Source organism: Strongylocentrotus purpuratus, unplaced genomic scaffold, assembly GCF_000002235.5.
Source record: "Strongylocentrotus purpuratus isolate Spur 01 unplaced genomic scaffold, Spur_5.0 spur5_scaffold_20, whole genome shotgun sequence".
In the NCBI taxonomy this organism is placed as follows: Eukaryota; Metazoa; Echinodermata; class Echinoidea; order Camarodonta; family Strongylocentrotidae; genus Strongylocentrotus; species Strongylocentrotus purpuratus.
Window position 1 is genome coordinate 22,847,503 of NW_022145606.1, and position 20,054 is coordinate 22,867,556.

General features: G+C 37.4%; 1 protein-coding gene and 1 long non-coding RNA gene across 2 annotated transcripts; both read left to right on the plus strand.

Moving 5' to 3' along the window:
* The first annotated feature begins 3,389 nt into the window (after positions 1-3,389).
* LOC105446490 lies at positions 3,390-7,749 on the plus strand. Its single transcript, XR_004065740.1, has 5 exons — positions 3,390-3,668; positions 5,135-5,232; positions 6,099-6,247; positions 6,871-7,012; positions 7,742-7,749. It is a non-coding gene; the product is annotated as an uncharacterized LOC105446490 (long non-coding RNA).
* Positions 7,750-10,145: 2,396 nt separating this feature from the next.
* LOC580384 (PHD finger protein 13) lies at positions 10,146-19,498 on the plus strand. The gene is made up of 5 exons (XM_780444.5): positions 10,146-10,323; positions 12,337-12,389; positions 13,233-13,346; positions 17,006-17,129; positions 17,953-19,498. Exons 1-5 carry the CDS (start codon positions 10,302-10,304, stop codon positions 18,201-18,203), a joined length of 564 nt encoding a protein of 187 aa, XP_785537.1. The 5' UTR covers positions 10,146-10,301; the 3' UTR covers positions 18,204-19,498.
* Positions 19,499-20,054: the final 556 nt, after the last annotated feature.

Genomic DNA, 20,054 nt, shown 5'->3' on the forward strand with positions numbered 1-20,054 from the left:
AGAGTCTAGGGAGCAGAGCCCCGGGAAGCTCAGGGGTTTTAGGTATATAATTACGATTAGATGAGCATCCAGGGGCCCTCTTTAAGGCCATTAATGTTATGTGGTCCAGGGGGCAGTGCCCCCGGAAGCTCAGAGGTTTTAATATTTAACTACGGTCAGATGAGCATCCAGTGGCCGCCTTAGGGCCCTTGGTTGTCCAGGGGACAGAGCCCCCGGAAGCTCATGGTTTTTATGTATTTAATTACGGTCAGATGAGCATTCAGTGGCCCACCTTAGGGCCCTTGGTGGGGTCCAGGGGGCAGAGCCCCTGGAAGCTCGGAAGTTTTAGGTATTTAGTCACGGTCAGATGAGCATCCAGGGGACCGCCCAAGGGGCTTTGGTGGGGTCCGGGGGCGGAGCCCCTGTAAGCTCTGGGGTTTTAGGCATTTCATTACGGTAGGATGAGCATATTTAGATACCTCATTTGTGACATTGGCAGGTCACTTTTTTTTCTCTCTCTCTTTGTTTTTGTTTTTTTAAGTGAGGGGGGGGGGGGGGGCTCGAGCCCCCGAGCCCAGCCATTTTGCAGACCATGACATAAAGGCCTTTAAATAAGCATATTTTTCTCCCGATTGTAAATTTGGGATTTTCTAATTTTCCTACAAACGCATCAAAAGGTATGACTTACAACAAACTTGAGAAAAAAATATCGGAAAATCATGTCATTTCAGCAACATTTATAAATTATTTGTTTCGAATAATAAATACCCCCCCCCCCCCCAATCAGTACGTCAGCGTTCAGGGGCTCATGTCTTCTCACCCCTATAACAAAAAACAGGCACGCTTTTCCATTCTCTCACAATATTTTAAAAACCTCCATTGATGAATATAGGTGGCATGCGCAATGATTAGGACATTTAATTCCTCTTAACTTTCCTTTTTTTTAATGGAATTTGGCATGTGATTAAATTCAGGTTTTGTTATTGTTATGTTCTTTACTCCTTTTTTGCTTTTTTTTTTGGGGGGGGGGGGCGTTTTGGGGCAAAAATGCGTTTTGCCCCCCTGCCCCCCCCCCCCCCCCCCCCCCCCCACTTGCGGCGCCTATGGCACCCTCTATAATAATATTATCAACAAAAGTTTATAGCCCATTACATGGCATATATAGATCATAGCTAACATTAGCGGCGGAAAAAACGTTATAAAAAGCATCTAGTGAATAATATACTTGATGACCGCCTGTGTAAATACAAGATATAACCCAAGTAAAATTTTGACCATTTTCTCTAGATTTACAATCATTAATTTATATACTCACTGATTCTTTTATCAAGGTATTTAAAATAAATCGATCACTTAGAACTATTTATATGATGTCTCATTTTGAAAAACCTTCTTTAAGCCGAAAATCCAAACATGGGAACATTTTGTTTTTCTACTGAAATAAAAAGGTTCATAGTTCATAAGGTAGTACTTTCGAAAATAAAGGGTTCATTATCCTGAAAATGACATAGAATACCAAGCCTAAACACTATCCACCCTTCCTGCTTCCATGAAAAAAGAGAGAGAGAAAAACAGAGAAGAAAAAACCCAGAAATGTAACGTATGTTTGAAATTATGAAAACACTTTTACTTTGGTGGGAATTGTACTCGCCTGGTATGGAAGATAAACATTCAGAAACCAGGGCACTCTCCGATGCATCCTTTAAACTCATAGCGCATTCGCAGGAGGGGCAGCTTTTTTTTACCACGAAATGACAAGGAACCACTAGTGTCGTGGTCGAGTGGTTTAAGGCGCTTAACTGGAGATGCGAAGGTCGAGGGTTCGAATCCCGACACGGCACTAATATCCTTTGGCAACATATTAACCTACACTTGCTACTCTCCACCCAGGTGTCATATGGGTACCCGGTAGGGTGTGGCCGTCATTGTTGGTCAAACAGCTTGTGAGCGTCAAGTAACGCCCGGCTGGAATGCTCCCCAGGGAGTGGAGATTGTGCACACAGTGTGTGCGGACAAGCACTGAATCCAATGACCGGGGTAATAGTATATTTGTAAAGCGCTTAGAGACATTTTTATTAAGCGCTATATAAAAATTAAATATTATCATTATTATTATATATAAAGAGCTCGGATCCAAAAGGTACTACATCCATTTTTATCCAAATTGATTTTTTTTTCTCTCTTTTTTTGTTGCATTAATGTACCCATTTCTACTAGCCTCTTTTACACTGACGCTTCCAAAAAGCTGAATTTTCAACAACAAAAAAGAGGGGGCAATGGCAATTAAAAAAAGGTACTACATCCACAAAATTGAAAAAACATGAGTTCATAAAAAAAAATTGTGCAGACTTAGATTTCTTTTGAAAGAGTGGTTTTATACTTGTATCATACAATAACATAGTCAGCGAAAGTGTTATTCCAAACTGACATTACTATTGCTAACTATGATCGTGTTTTTCTCAGAATTTGGATTTATGGATGTACATTGTAATACCTTTTGGAATCGAGCTCTTCTTAGCCAGTTATCATTGTTTGTCAATATTGAAAGCGCACAAAATAAAAACATATTCTCATATATTTGCCTTTTCTTCCTCAATTATGTCATATCGGGGCCGTCAAAAATGATTTTCCAAATACAAGTATGTATGGAACACTGTAAGGTGTGATGTTTTGCCACCCCACCCCCCAATCTCTCTCTCTCTCTCTCTCTCTCTCTCTCTCTCTCTCTCTCTCTCTCTCTCTCTCTTTCTTGAAGCCAGGGCCTGGGGTGTGGATACTGAAGCTTCAAACACTCGGTCAACTTTTTCTTTCTTTCTTCTGAAACTCCCAAGGACTTTTGGCGCTTTCTATTACGCTCTCTCTCTCTCTCTCTCTCTCTCTCTCTCTTTCTCTCTCTCTTTCTCTTTCTCTTTCTCTCTCTCTCTCTCTCTCTCTCTCTCTCTCTCTCTCTCTCTCTCTGTGCTCTCCCTTAAATCCAAATGCTGCCCACATTTTCTTCTTTTTTGTTATATTCTTCACTCAATTTGTTCCTGTTTTGTCATGCAATTTTTACGTGTTTCTGTGAATGTTGTCTCTGTTGGTCACTAACATTCTTCATTAATTGTTGGTGTGTGTACCTTTTAAATTTACTTATATTATCATCTGAGGGTCCACAAAAGACAAGCTCTGCTTTCACCAGACCTCTCCATGTCTACAGAATAAAGATCACGTTTCATTTTTTACTTTTTCTTTTTGAAAGTTATTACTTTTTGTGTTCATTTTATATACTTTAAACATTATCTTTTTTGTTGTATACATTTTGCATAGTAATTATTTTCATGATATTTGTATTTTGCTGGGAATGAAGGAAACAAAGTAAAGATATATTTGAATCATGCATATATATTTTTTGAAATAATTATGATTCCCTCACTGAGAATATTCCATAATAGAAGCACGCCATCAATCGGTAACAACAGAGAATGTGGGGGAAAACCCAGCACTGACTCGATGCGATGACACAGTCATGAACACCGAACGAATTCAGTGCATCGAAACCCTTGCATGATATTAATATTATGCTTGTGAAGAAATCTGCGCATTGTATTGCTTAAAAGGATATTAACCTGGATACAAAAGATGACGCTTTGACTTTTGATAACCAGATTCAACCATCCATGTGTACAGTACTGTCTATTAACAAGCAAAAGGTAAGGCCGATACAATATATATAATTTAGACCAGCAGTGAGGGCATAGAGACTTTAGCCCCCCCCCCCCCTCCCTTCCCCCTCCTCAAGCTCCCCCTCGATCCCTTGACCCCTTTTCCCCTCGACCCCCCCCCCCCCCCCACACACAAACATATACAATGAAATATACATGCATTTAAATTTGCTTGCGTTATGGTTTTATAGCACTCTGCAGGCAAATTTTGATTTTCTCGTTAGTGAATACATGACATTCTCATGCTTGTCAAGGGTTGCTCGTCTATTATATATTCGTCGGGTAAGCGATTATATTTGACTGTGTAGGAGTGTGTTTAATGTGTTTCGTATGTACCATATTATAGAAAATACCGAAAAGAACAGGTTATGCCATGCTTTGTTGTGTTTGTTGTGCGGGGTCTTTGTCATGTTTATATTAGGCAAAGGTCATGTTCACGTTTCAGCTCATGTACACATCACAGACAGAGTAACTGTATAGTACAATTATGAGTAACCGTGCGTTTTGTTGGTAATGCGTATATTATTCATCGGAATATGCATGGAACGGCTCTGTCGGTTGCTCCGCAGTAGCATTGGCTGTCGCCTGTTTGTGGAATAAAAGATTCAGATAGAAGCAGCATGCAAGGCTGAGTTGAATACTGTATAAACCCGCTCACTCTCTTGGATCAGTCGCTTTTAATTGATGTTTATCAAGGTCTCGATGATTTAGCCGGGTGATATAGTGAGTAAATTAAAAATATAGTCTCTGCATGTAGCCTATATAGCATAATCATACAGGTGTCGTGGTGTAGTGGAAACGGCACCCGGGATTCGGAATCGCGGTTCGAATCCCGTCGCAGCACCAACTAATGTCATTTGCATTTTGGCAAGACATCCACCTGCATTTGGCATTATGCAGTCACACATGTGAAGTAATGGTTACCCGGTAGGAAGGAATATATTCCTTGAATGCTTTAGCGCCCTATCTTATGTCGGCTTAGCTACAGTCGGGTATAATAATATGATACTTAAATTGTATTAAAGATTATCTGTATTAGTTTATAGGAGGGATTAGACCACACCGCAAGGTCACTGGACAGGTGGCTATCTCATCAACTCAGCTCTCAATTAACATTAAGAAAAAGAGGATCATGGGGGACCAATGGTCACCAATTAGTCATTGCTTTATAGAGGGATCAAGTAGCTACAAGTAGGACAGTGTGGCTTTAAGTGGGGGCACGCTACAAGAGTCCTATCTCGCACCCCTGGGCAACGTGTCTGAACCACTCCGAAGCTCAAAATTTAATTTAGGAACTTTGAATTTATCATAAATCTACGGAGACACGAACGAACGAAAAAAGCCATTTTTTACCATGACTCAAAACAAGGCATTTTAAACATTTCGCCCGACGTCACTTTTCACGAAAAAAAGTATACATTCTTTTTGTTTCAATTCATTTTGTTTTGTTTTAGCTCTTAGGATTATCTTGATGTAACAGCAATTTCCAAGATGGATTTCACATCACTGATCAGGATGGTGAGCTACATTTGTGCGGCAATTATCGCATTTGGTAAGCATTATTAAGGCTTTTTCAAATACGACGCAAAACCGCGGCGTAATAAAAAAGAAGCCAGAAAGAAATAGGTTTCTCGTTGCCCATGACGTTGGAATATGAATGATTGTGACAATCATTATGGTTTATTATTGGTCGAAGTTTCTACCTTCTCGAACTTTATTGATCATCTCTATAAATCTTTGATAAAGTTCTGAAAAGATATAAAACTCTATCCATCATTCAAGAAGAATTCATATTCTCACAATCACTTCATGAAAAGAGTTAAACAAATCGTTATTCCAATTTTTTGGATAACAGTGTATTCCAGCACCCCAGAATTTAGAACTATTCTTTTGTACTCGTGATCGTTGATTCCGAATCAGTCTAAATAGTTTCTTTCATTATACCTTGGCATGTAAAGGCTAACTGAAAAAGAAGCTAATTATTAGTTTCCAATTCACCCAGTCAAATTATATGTCATATGTGACGAACAAAATCAATGGCGAGTATATATTGTCCTTTCTTTTAGAACCAACCTGTCGCAGTTTATGGTGACTCTTATCTTCAGAGGTTGCGCTATGCATTGCTAATGGACGAAATTGTCTTAGGAAATATTCACAAAAAATAGGTCAAACACAAGTGTTTTATATATCGGAAGAGTAGAATAGATGTTCAAAAAATCCATTGAATGCAATATTGTTTTGTTTTTCTCCCTTGAATTATTACTAAAATAGCACGAAAGCAGGTACTTTCACTCTATTATGAATTGCATATGCTATTATATGGATAGACTTTTTTCTTTTACAGATGAATGTTACATTGATCTATCTCTCTATATCTTTAGAATAATCTCTTTGTTTTACACTATTCCTTTTTTCAAGCCGCAACATTTGGAAAAGCTGAAAACTGCTACCAGTGTACTCATCCAATTACATTTGAAATCATGACTGGGTTGAAGGAGGCCTGCTCAGATAAATATGACTCAGCAGACTACTCCAAGAACCCTGTATACTGTGCTAATGGATGTAGAGTAAGTTAACATGTTTGTCATTGTTATTAGCATTTATTTATTATTATTTATTATTATTTTTTTTAAAATTATTATTATTATTATTATTATTAATATTATTTTTATCGGCATCATAATTATTACTTTTACAATGTGTATTATTTCTTATTTATCTATCAAAATTATTATTATTTTTATTATTATAATCACTTTTCATCTTTTTCTTCTCTTTATTATTATTAATACTATTATCATTATAATTATTATTAGTAGTAGTAGTATCATCACACCAGTATTATTAGTATCATTATGATTAGTCGTAGTAGTAGAAGTAGTATTTTTATTTCAATAATTGTTTACTAAGGTGCCAAGTTCATTTTTAAATCATATGGTAAGGGCCGCTCAGGTGTTTATGGAAGTGAGGTCTTATAAGGAGACGCTATATAAGCGCAGTGCTTTCTTTCTGTTGGAAGATAGAGTAACGAGAAAAAAAGTTGTGTCAGAGCTACGCTTTTCATTATTACTTATTAACAAAATATAGTGTTTTAACTCCTTAATTCGTGTTTGTCATTATTCAAATGCATTCTAATCTGGTTTTATTTATTTAATCTCAATTTTTATCTTGTTTTCATGAACGTGTGCAGGTAACGAGAACGTTTGATGCCGGACTGATGAAAGCTACTATTCAGCGGGGGTGTGCCACACCGAAACATTCGAAATATTCGAAATATTTCACGATTGAAGGGAAAGCTTTGAATTTGAACATTAGCTGCTCCGGAAATTATTGTAACAAACAGAAATATGAACTGGTTATATTAATAAGCTTAGTCGTAATATGTCTTACCTCTGTTTTACAATTCGTGTATAGTATTTTCCTAAAGGTTTTACATTTAGTATTGTTCTTACTGGTTAGTTTGCTTGTTATTTTTTCCTTATTTTACTATTTTGCCTGACAAAATAATACTAACCCTAAAGGAGATACCCCAGATTTAAGTGTTTTAATCAGTGTGTTTCCTACGTTTGTAAATTTGTTGAAATATTGAGATTAGAAAACAAATATATTTTGGATTGTCTCCTCGGTTTGACGTAACATCATCAGAGGTAAAAATGTCGGAGGTAAAATATCGGAGGTAAAAATGTCGGAGGTAAAAATGTCGGAGGTAAAAATGTCAGAGGTAAAAATGTCGGAGGTAAAAATGTCGGAGGTAAAAATGTCGGAGGTAAAAATGTCAGAGGTAAAAATGTCAGGGGTAAAAATGTCGGAGGTAAAAATGTCGGAGGTAAAAATGTCGGAGGTAAAAATGTCAGAGGTAAAAATGTCGGAGGTAAAAATGTCGGAGGTAAAAATGTCGGAGGTAAAAATGTTTGAGTTAAAAATTTAAAATGTGAGAGAAAAACAATAACTTTGCGAAAGAAACAAAAAGTATGGATGCTTATCCTCTATCGTCAAGAATTTAAATTAATCTTTTTCGGGGATGAAGTTTTAACCCCTCTAAGCCTTCTCCATATAATTAGGGAGGTGAGACTATCAAGCCTTCTTCATACTTGAAAAATAAATAATTATGCATAACAACATATATAATGATCACTGAAGTATACCTGTTAGCATCCGAAGTACCGCATTTTTTCAAATGTTACTAATATACCTACGATTCTGGCCTGGCTGATATATGTTCGGGTTGTGATACTCCTTGTGCAAACTTTAATAATTGAAATCATACGCAACAAATTCTAATTTACAGGGTGCTGGTTATTCCGGAAGGTTATTTTACGAAATAGGTCTGTAACTTTTGTAAACACGATCTATAATACAATAACATATTAAAAATATATGCGTTCTAATTTTAATTCTAAATGTTAATGTTATAGCTTGCAATTACTGGGAGAATAACCTGTCAAGCCTTAATAGGCTTTTAATGACAGTCCCCCTTTTCTATAGATTCATTTAATGTTACGTTATATCATACTTTTGAAATGCTCTGTATATTATTTTAATGTTTGCGTGTTTTGTTTTGTTGTGTTTTTGAAGGAGGATGAATAAAGACTGAGCTAATGAAACACATAATAAAGTAAATTTTTCTAATTTGCTAATTCTTCAAAACATTTGTATATCGCATGGTTTGTTATATAACTTTATATTTTTGATTTTCATTGTGTCCATGGCTCCGCTCCGCAGTAATTCCGTTTAGGCTTTCCTGCGTCAACAGACTATTTCTCTTTTGTAAATGAATTTCAGTATTTATAGTCCCCTTTTCACAATTACAACTGTTATATATTGTAAGAACGTGTAACATTCGCAAGCCTATCATTTTGAAGTATGTTTATTTTACGGGCTCGGGAAAACTAATGATTGGTCCACATTTAAGAAGATTGAAAATCGACAGTCTTGTTTTGATAAAAATAGCCCCGATTTTGATAACGGGTTTGTGATAGCTCAGTTTTTTAATTGTCGTGCTTGGGGGTCTTCGCAATTATAAAGAAATGTCCAGTAATATGAATGTTCACTTCATAATCAAAACATATTTCCTCCTCCTCCTTCTCTTTCTTCTTCTTCCACTCCTTATTTTCTATTCATTTGTATTATTATTTTTATTATAACAATTATAATTATTATTATCATTAATATTATTATTATTATTATTACTTCTACTTCTACTATTATTATTTACTGGCACCACTAATCAATCTACTACTAATATTACTGTTATTGCATGAAACGCGTTTTTCACATGGTCTATCCGAAATCGTAATGGGCGTTAGCAAGTATTCATGTTATAGATGTATTACTGTAAAGACAAACAAACCAGCAACACCAAAACATCAAACAACAGTCTAATCAAACAATTAAAACAAGAATTTCGCAGGAAGCTAGCTATTTTGTAACCTTATTTGGCAGTGGATTATATAATAGTATACGTATAGTCGACCCCCCCCCCCCTCCTCCTCTAAACAAAATAGAACATTAAGACTGAGAGAGAGAGAGAGAAAGAGAGAGAGAGAGAGAGAGAGAGAGAGACTGCGAGAGAGAAGACGAAAGGTAAACGAGAGAGAAAGAAAGGGGAGAGAGAGAGGGGGTGGGGGAGAGAGGGGGTGGGGGAGAGAGGGGGTGGGGGAGAGAGGGGGTGGGGGAGGGGTTCATGAGAAGGCTGTAATCTAGGTTGATCCTTTAATTTGCACTAATTTTCTTCGGGGCAACCTGTCCCCCATAGACCCCCCCCCCCCCCCACACACACACATCTAAGTTTAGGGCCTAATCTCTGTAAATTGTAATTTCTTCTAGAACCCTTTTCATTATTTTTATTTCAATGAGGGGGTAATCTAAATATTCAAATTTCTACAACTTGAGGCTTGGATCCAACATACGCTAATCCCAACTTGAGGTCATTGATTTATGTTTTCCAACTCTAATAATGCATGAAAATACTTGAGCAATTTTCACCCTCCCCCCCCCCCCCCCGCCCCTTTACCTAATTTCCATAACGATGATATGCAATCTCCTTCTCCCTATGAAACTTTGATCATTATATGATTTTTTCTTCTTCTTCTTAAAATTACATAATAAAAGAATGAAAGAAAAATACAAAAAATGCTTTGAAAAGACGATACAGGCATTTGGGCAATTTAATATGTCAAACATTAGTTTGCATTTAGCTTGTGATCACATAATTATGTCTTGTATGCAATGTATCGATATATTGACTGAATGTATACAAACTAAGCCTAAGGATACATTACATGCACCTTTTTTGCCAGAAAAGTAGGTCATATCAATTTAGTTACTAAAAGGCCTGTACTTTACCCTGTTTAGTCGTCAACTTTAGGATTTACATTACTAACCCCATCACAGCCGAATATATTCTCCCTCTAAAGAATAATGGAATCGTCCTATCTCATTACGGATGTAAATGAAGCTTGCGGGTCACGCCCTTTGAACTCGATCAATTCACTGAACGCGTATTGTTGAGGTTTTGCTGTCAGATTGGCGAGATTTGGAACCTAAGACATTGAGAAAAAGTCTGTTTTTGGAAAATCTACCTAGTAATTCTTTGATCCATCAGTGGAATTCAAAAGAATCATGTCCGCTGATTTTCTTACTGGTAAGATATAGCATTTTATTTTGTTCATAAAGTTGAAAACAGCATTTTTATACACAGTCTTCGTCTTGATACGCGTTTGATTTTTGACCGTGCGCTATGGGCTTTTGCGTGTTTAACGGTTCGGCGTATGTTGACAATGTTAAGTTTGAAAAAGAAAAAAAAGAGACCATATTTACATCAATGTTTTCTCACTTTTACAATTCATAAATTCATAGAAACCACAAGTATTCTGGAAGGCAAATTTCTGAGCTGCAGACACATAGTAAATTTATCTTTTGATTTATGTTAGATAACTTGCATGCAGTGTGTTTTACATGGACTGTTTTCTGAATGTTGAGGATAGACGTAAACTGACTGGACCGTGCAGGCTATACGACCACACGACGTTGACAAAAAATTTACGAAAAAGGTTCACGCTTTTGACTCGAACATGCCGTTGCTATTTGAAGAATTCAAATCGTTATGTGCTGCCTTCATTGAAATTTTATTGCAGAACACATCTTTCATGACATTACATAATTCTCAATTTCTCTCAATACTTTTCATTTGCCAGCAAGATGGAATTGCAAAGACAACTGCGTGAAAGATGATTAGTCAGTACGACTACGAGTTGAGCCAGGCCATGCAGGCCAATTCATCATCATGCATGCTTTTTGGAAAATCGTCTTGTATTGAACTCTGCAAATAAGGGATCATTTTAGGCTATAGATTCTATATGACATTGGTCCCCCTTTACATTTTAAGTGACACCACTGGTTGCCTTTCTCTGTACCATAAATTAAAGTTGAAATTGACTGTTTAGTGTAATCGAGCTCCTGAACCAAGCACAAATTAAACATGAAAATGAAAACTCATCAATTTAAATAGTTAATACCCATCATAGACACCTGGTAAATAATGAAGATGACCATTTTCATTTGACCCCTGTCATGTACTTATAAAGACGCAGACATATCGTTTGTAGGGTTGTCCAGATGGAGTCGGGCTAACTCGGCTCAAAGTCAACTCTGCCCAGCTGCAAAAACTGACAGGTTTAGGGTTAGGGTAAAATGACAAAAACTGACCGTTTTTGCAGCTGGGCTGAGTTGTCTTTGAGCCGAGTTAGCCCTGATTCGTCTAGATCATTCGCCGCATGTACCAACAATAACAGAATGGCTTTTGTGAATGAATTGCTCCTTTCAGAGGCCCTGGTTTGGTTGCAGAGCGGACAATGTCATCAGCCATTTGAGGAAATCCATTCTCATGTTTCTTTGCGTCTCTAGACAGTTTATTGATTGCTAGACTCTAGAAAGAAACAACCTTTTGGTATGGGGAATTCTGTAATAAAACTGACATTTGTCAACCTTCACCATACACAGACGGTATTCTTCTTTCCACTCGCACAGGGGGGGGGGGGGGGCGCATATTAACTAGCTTATTTTTTTCCTCCAAATTCCAGCAAAGACAGTGCCCTCAGGTTTTCTTTATTCAGAGTTTCTAGACTTAACATTTTGAATAAGAAAAATCGTAAAACTGCACATGATGACTTCGGCAATTGTACACAATCTGTAGTCATAACTCCCCTCAATATATAGCCCGTACGATTTACTTCAGTCTCTGTATACAGGCAACCAGTGGAGCCAGAAGTACATGTAGTCTCTGCGGACCAACTGTTGATATCAGAGACTGAAGCTTTCGGTCTAGTCGAGTACATGCCACAGAGTGAATTGTTTTGTTATCGATGTTTGAACATGATAAAGACCTGTGCTCGGATCATCACTGCTTGTGCTTGCAGTTTAAATTTTCAACTGTTTTTTTTTAGGATGATATCAAATGATGATAAAGCACATAACCTGCATGTTCTCGCAATATGAGACTTTGTAAGCTGGTTACAAAAAAAAAAGTATTCCTTGGTCACTTTCAAGTAAGATTGAATGACTGTTGCAGAAGCACTGCTTCCTATTACCATGCTATTGATAATTATTTGCAAATAGTAAATCTCTTTCATGTTTCTTTTTTTTTTCTTGTTCACAGCTCCCATACCTTCAAGGGTTTCTATCATGAAGAAGCCGAAGACAGAGAAAGAGGTAGGATTTTGCATGCCCCACAAGATCACAAATAATCTGATAAATTTCTTTAGACATACATGTACATGTGCGTCAATCTTTACAATGCATTTTGAAGAACAAGAATATTCCGCAAGTTGGGTTTAAAATGTATAGAAGATATTGACTGGAAGCAAATGCTCTATAAAATTGTTTGTATCTCTTCGACCATGTGCAGAGGAAGGGAAAAGGAGGGGGGGGGGCAGGTAAATTGTCACCACTGTTCAAGTTTGAATCAGCGCCATTGAGTAGACAGCTCTACAAATTTCTGGATTGAATCAAATTCTCGCTATTGCTAATATGTTAAAAATAACTTGGTGACAAAGTCACTTCTGATCTATTCTGCAGGGCTGCGCTGATTGTGTGTACTTTATTTTCCAAGAGTGGGTCATTGTGAAAAATGTACCGGTATTGTTAAACAAACATGTACTAGAAATAGGATAGGGCCTACTGTATGTGATGGGCAAGAGCAAATAGAGGCATAGAAATAATAATGTCATCTTTCTTTGGTTGTGTTTGGCAAGTGCAAAAATTTGTCTAAAATACTAACAGACAGGACTAGACAGATTCATTGGCTCATTGGACAACCAAGGGACATACTATGTTTTGGTGGGGGTATTCTAAAGTTAACCCTGTAATTTTCTTTAAGTTTTGAGAATGGTCTTCCGTTGTATATCAATCTGTTCGACGATATGATTTAGAGTATCTTTCTCTAGTTTTTTGTTGCTACCATCACACAAAATTGAGAAACCAAGAAATGCAATATAATACATGTACGTGTACATGATTGTTATTGAGTGGTATTTTCTCAATTCATCTTGACAGGATCACGTGTCCAAGCAGCCTGTATTGAAGGACTTCAGTACGTTCTGCACTTGGGTACTAGACTATGAAGCATCTCTGCACAATGGAGACATACCCTATGTCCCTAAAACTCCTGTAAGTATGATTAGAGGTCTTAATGTCGGTTCCTTGCAGGATAGATGTTACTGCGATTGACAATATGTATTTGTAGCTGTTGAGGCCTTCTTGCCGACAGCTGACAATACTTTTACAATTACATTATTTGTTATGTGCTTGGGGTGTAGACTATAAAGCATCTCTGCACAACGAAGACATACCCTATGTCCCTAAAACTCCCTTAAGTATGATAAGGTGTCTTATTGTCGGCTGCCCGCAAGATTACTGCCATTGACAATACATATTTGTAGCTGATGAGGCCTTCTTCCTTCCAGCTGACAATACTTTGAAGAGTGAAAATTAGATTATTTTTTATTAGGGCTGTGCACAACCGTGTAATGAGGTACCCGAGTACACTCCGAGCTTACAAGCTTACAATACTCGAATATTCGGACGCCATGTTTTTAAATTTAAAAAAAATTTATTTTAATTTTTTGTGTTTGTTTTTGCCACCAAATATTCCACGGGAGGGAGCAGTTTCCCAGGTCCGTCTCCGAAAACTCATGCAATTTTACTTGGAGTTGCAGTTGAAGGTGCCGATTTAATGATAATAATAACAGTAAAAAAAAAACCAAAGATGGCAGAACAATCCATTTTCCTCCGAGTCCAAACAGAAATCCAGACATTTGGTCCCAGTTTCTGAGTGGTGAGTTTGACAGTGATTGAGCTCGGAACATTTTTACCGACGGTACCATGCCAGCGGCAGGCGCTCTCCCTGGCACGGGTAAGCGTCGGCCTGGACAGTGCCAGGTGACCGGGAATTTTGTTTTTGCGGCGGAATATTCGAGTACAAGAATTTGTACTCGAGTAGTTGTCAACAGTGCAGGTACTCGAGCATTTGACTACTCGTCGCAGCCCTATTTTTTATGTGCCTGGGTACTATAGACTTTGAAGTATCTCTGTACAACTGAGACATACCCTAGGTCTCTATAACTTCTGTAAATTTGATCAGGTTTCTCCTACAGTGAAACCTATGTTGAATAGAGTCTGATTCTGACCCGTTTGCGAGTGGAACGAACTGAATAAAAAAAGAACAATTGAATGAACAAAACAGTGAAAGTTTCATCGAAATCAGAAAAAGAATAAAAGTTTTGGAATTGATATGTTGCGCATAGGCTGTAAACGAATTAGCGAGTTAATGATGTCATTCTCTCACTATATCCCCCTATATTTTGTTTATGATTTTTTGTTCATAGTAATTTTTTTAACACACCTGTACAATTTCCCCCCTTTAAATTACATGTTACAGTAATGGTGTTTTTTCACATACTCCATGAGGATTCAAACTATGTTTAACATTCCCAGAGCAGAATAGTGATATTTAGGTTAAATTTAGGATAAAAATGGATAGAGGAAAGTGAGGGGATGACATCTGGGGAAGACAATAAGTCAAGGTTTCTTCCGACTTCCATAGAGAATGTACAGCAGCCTCAACTAATTCCTTACATTCCTTTCATGAACTCTCCCTATCTGATTAGATCTATGTACATGTATGCACCATTATAATCTGTTACTTGTAGTTCATAGGTTCCGAAAATATAGTTTCCATCAGACTTTCCAGTTCCCGACCCATTGCGTTTGTATAGGAACTGGAAGTGCCTTTGCCAAATATACCCATGGCCGGTGCTGCCCTCTATGGCCAAATACCGTAGCTGAGGTTCATTGCAATACGAGTTCATGGCACACAAAAGTGTGTGTTTGTGGAGGGGGGGGGGGTGGTTTTGTTTTTGAGTTTGGCCTAAAAAGGTGTGGGGGACAACACAATGCATTTTTTTTTAAGTATAGCTTATTCAGCATAATACTATTTTCTGTCAACATCAAGATGGTCCCCTCCCCTTTACTAATTTAACACAGAGAAATTATTTAATATAAATGTCATTGTTTTATTATGGTAGCATGATTTCCTTAGCCAATATCAGCAGACTCTTTATCATGAAGTACTCAAAGTGCTCAATTTTCTCAATGCATACAACTAATTCCTTGGACTAACTAAGCTAATGCAAGGCCTGACAGCTAAGCCATTTCCTGTGAATCATGAATATTCATTGTAAATAGGACATTATTCACATATGATTGGCCTATGCTAGCTGTGTACAGAGCTCCCTCATTATCATATTGGGGTTTCGAGGTAGACAGCAAAGGAGACTGGTAGACAAGTCTCACAATATTGCAGTGCACTATCACTGGTTTAAGTAGAATAGAGTAGTGTCTATTTACCACTCTGTTTACCAAGAGCTCTCTCACACACTTGGTCACAGCTCCCATATTTGGGTTTTCAGGGCATGACATCACTTCAGAGATGGACTAGTTCATTTTGTATCAGGGGTGTTTAGTCCAAACAATTATTGAGGGTGAAATCATCCAGATTGATGATTTCTGTCATGTTTATTTTCTCTGATCATGAGGAATAGATATGTTGTTGATGAATTCAAATGAAAATGATCAACAAATCTGTCTCTACACCCTACGGTTTTAAATAGTATTAAATTAAGTTTTCTATGCTAATGTACTTTGTACACTGTAGCCTACATACATGTATGTGCCAAAAAACTTGTCAAAATTGAAATTGAAAACCATACAGGCTGTGTTATGTGGCCATCACTACATGTACCGTACACACTAAAGGTGCTGTGGTTTCGTGGATAAGTCACCTGACTGTAGATCACAAAGTACGGGGTTCAAATCCCAGCCTGGCACTAACGTGTATTAATCTACATTTAACATGCTCATCCCAGGTGTACATGGATACCTGATATGTTTTACTTTGGCAGCTCAACTACATGTATATACCTGGCTTAAGCACAGAATAAATGACCTTTCTTACAGTCTGTGTCACTTAATGTAACAGATGTGGAGTGTTTGTAAAATTTAAGGTTTTTTTTCTTTCTTTAATTCTTTTGGTTAATTAAAAAAAATACTTTAATTTTTTTTTTTTTTTTTTTTTTAGGGGGGGGGGAATATTGCATGTTTTATTTCAGTAAGCCAACACAAAAGTAATTTAAAGGAGTTTTTAAAGTATTATTATCAATCTCAGTGAGGCTGACTTAGTAGTAGCCTACAATCGTTTTGCTAGTTGTGATATCATTGAAGTCTACAATCACTTTTTCCCCCTCCATTAATATCAGGAGCGTTTGAAAAAGAGAAGTACTTGTCCCCTAGACAATGAAGGAAACAGTAATTAAGAGGGGAAAAATGAATAAAACCAATTTTCCCATCATTAATTGTTATTTTCTCTATTAGGATAAGCATCAGTCCCCTTGACAACGAAGGGAACAATAATTAAATGGGAAAAACAAATAATAACAATCTTGTTTCCATCATTAATTGTTATTTTCTCCATTAATAGGAAGTTTGAAGAAGAGAAGTATCTGTGCTGTCCCCTAGACAGCGAGAAGAACAGTAATTAGAATGATCAAAAATGAAGAATAACAATTTCTCCCATCATTAATTGTTAATTTCTCTATTTTCTCTATTAAGACACTGTATAGCGGGTATACATTTCTACCAAGATCACTGGGCACATGTCATTTATTTGTAATCTTGAACATTCAGTGTAAGTCTAGTTGGATTCTGTGAGAATCTATTTTCAATATTTACCAGAACTCAAGCTTATCTTTAATTGTTATTTTCTCTATTAGGAGCGTGTGAAGAAGAGAAGCATCAGTCCACTCGACAGTGAGGGGAACAGCGTTGGTAGCGGAGCCGATTCAGACCTCAGCCCCAGGGAAAGGTACTCCAAGAAGGGCAGAATGAGCAGTGCACGTAAGTCTTTATATCTCTATTTTACCACTAGAAATATGCACAAATATTAATTTTGATTTATGAAAGGGACTGTGACCTGGGCCCCGTTTTTATTAAAGTTGTTATCAATGACGAGGCACAATGAATGTTAAAAGCTGTTGGTCCTACATGGTTCCCTTTTTCTAATGAAATTGTGGCATTTGATTGGCTGAGAGCAAATTTGCCATAGAAATTTAGCATTTGTTACTGATAGCAAATTCAATGAAACAGCGCCCTGTTTTGCTCTTTCATTATCATTTTATACAAATCACCTGACTTTGTAATACAAGTATTAAAGACATCGTTTAACAATGTTAAATCTGAGATGCACGGCCCTACGTGTTATCAGTGTCTGTTATATGGTGTAATATGGAAGCCCTAAAAAATTGCGCTTCAAATGATCAAAAAGTAAAAATCTTTAAGTGACCGGTTTTACCATACTCGTTTTCCCCAATAGACTGTAATGGGTTTTCAAAATTTGTAATTCCAATCATAAATATCTGGATAATCAGACAGGCGATCGGCTTGTAAAAGTCATGGGGTTCCTGACTGACCTAAAGATTTAAGGTTATCATTGCAGCATGAGCTAAATCCAAGATTTTGTTTCAGAGTCTGAGACAAAGTTACCGGATCCCTTTAACTGAATGTTCAGCTAGCGTAAGTACATAAAGAGCACTAGCATTGATTTGTTTTTTATCGTCATTTTCTACATTAGACTTGCAATATACCTCTCACTCCTGCATGCATTTTAAAGGACCTGTTATTCCCCATGAGATCCGACTATTGATGATTTGTTTTGTTCCAGGCGAAAAAGACGAAGACTGGAACCTCATCACGTGTTTCTGCAACAAGCCGTTTGCCGGCCGTCCCATGATTGAATGCAATGAGTGCGAGACGTGGGTCCACCTCTCATGCGCCAAGATCCGCAAGACCAACGTGCCAGAGATCTTCATCTGTACACACTGTAGAGACACTCGAAGCAGTATCCGCAAGTCAAACAGGCAACGGGAGCCAAAGAAACAATTCTCAGAACTCTATGGGCCTGGTGAAAGTTAGCAGGTGGATAGCTTCACCGACTTTTTTTATGAAAGGAACAATTTTCAGAACCTTGTGGCATTGTCATCAGAGATGGTGTTGTTAAGAGGTGGACAGGTGACCCCAGGTTTGTGGACAAACCGCATTCTGCAGAACAGCTTCCAGAACTTTGTGGTCCTGGTGAAGGCTAGCAGGGGGACATCTCCACCATCTTTATCTTTTATAGGAACTATTTTCAGAACGTAAGAGATGGGCAAGTAACCCGAGGTGTTTGAAAAGAAACATCATTCTGCAGAGCACGGGCCACAGCTAGCTGATTGATCACTACATTATCATGGGTCTAGGAAGAAATGTCCAAAGCCATGTCCCAGGAAAAGTGAGCAGGTCAAAGGCTGTTAGAGGTCAGAAGAACAACGTCATGACTGCGCCATTATAACAAGTGATGTGTTATCAAGAGTGTACAGAAGAAATGTCCAACGCCCTGATCCAGGGAGACATTTTTTTAGATGGTACAACAAATGAAACGCCAGTAAGCGGGGTTACTTTTATCGGCTTTTGACCTGATAGATATGTGTCATTATGAGGAAGGAGGACAAGTTTATCTTTTTGTTTCATAACTTGTTTAATTTTAATTTTTAAGGGAGGCAAATTATCACTGAAAATGTATCCTCTTTTCACATCGTCATTTAACAGGAAGCTTCTAAGGTGCTCTATATCATGCTCAAAATTCTTTTTTGTGCAACTTTCACTCATTTTTAATCTATTGAACAAACACATACATGTACATGTACAAGATAATGTAACTACATGTACATGTAGGTGAAATACAGCTGCATTTGTACAAATGTAAATGTCTATCTACCAATACATACATAATAAATAATAATAATAGTAACATGTACATTTATATAGCTCAAGCACTGTACTATTATTACCTCAGCATTTCAGAAACTTCTTCCTACCGGGTACATATTTACATGTACATCACCTGGCTGGGAGTTGAACCTCATACCTTGAGATCCATAGTTAGGTGACCTATCAAGTAGACCACAGCACCTCTACAACCATCTATTCCATTCCCCAACTATATCATTGGCTCATTGGTATAGCAGTGGACTCGTAACCGGGAGGTCCCGGGTTCCAAACCAAGTCATTGCCATAGTTTCCTTTGGTAAGGCATGAATCTTCGTTACCAAGTCCCTTTGGGGAGGACTTTAGGCCATTGATTCCCTGGTTGTTTTCTTACAAGCATACACATGCTTTCTAAGCAGTCCGGTATTCAAACAAACTAACTAATATTGTCTTGAACTCCATCACGACCCCTTCACCTCGTATCTATCTACCGGTAAGCCCGTATCTTCAACAAATTAATTCCTGGAGCACACATCACTGAAGCAAATGTTGCATCACAGGAAAAAGATGTACTTTATGACATGTGACGTTAGTGGAATGTACATTTCAATGGACTTTTGATTAGTATTAATAAGCCTCATTCATGTATAATGTAGTAAAGAGCTTTTTTTTTACAAGGATGGAAGTGTAATCCGCTTCACGTTTCTTTTTCCTATACCGCAGAGCTAAGTGAATGTTGCGCGCTGTTGTTCATTCCCTTACACCTTAAAAAAAAATGACATGTATTTTTTTTTTTGCTGCGATTCATCACGTCATTTCTGAAGTTCTCTGAACGTAACATATTTGCGTTTGTTACTTATTACCCTTACACTGTACATATAAATATGATATTTGCAGTCACACACCTTGAGGGAGACGTAACTAAGTGAATACCTGAAAATATCTAAGATAACTAGATTTCTTGAACAACCATTATTCACATGTAGAATATTTTTTTTAGTTAGGGATTTTAGGAAATTC

Excerpts from the sequence above, each read along its gene's own strand:
- LOC580384 (XM_780444.5), top strand. The coding sequence starts at position 10,302 with ATGTCCGCTGATTTTCTTACTG. Across the intron at positions 12,390-13,232 it reads AGCCGAAGACAGAGAAAGAG|GATCACGTGTCCAAGCAGCC; the intron begins GTAGGATTTTGC and ends TCATCTTGACAG. Across the intron at positions 13,347-17,005 it reads CCTATGTCCCTAAAACTCCT|GAGCGTGTGAAGAAGAGAAG; the intron begins GTAAGTATGATT and ends TTTCTCTATTAG.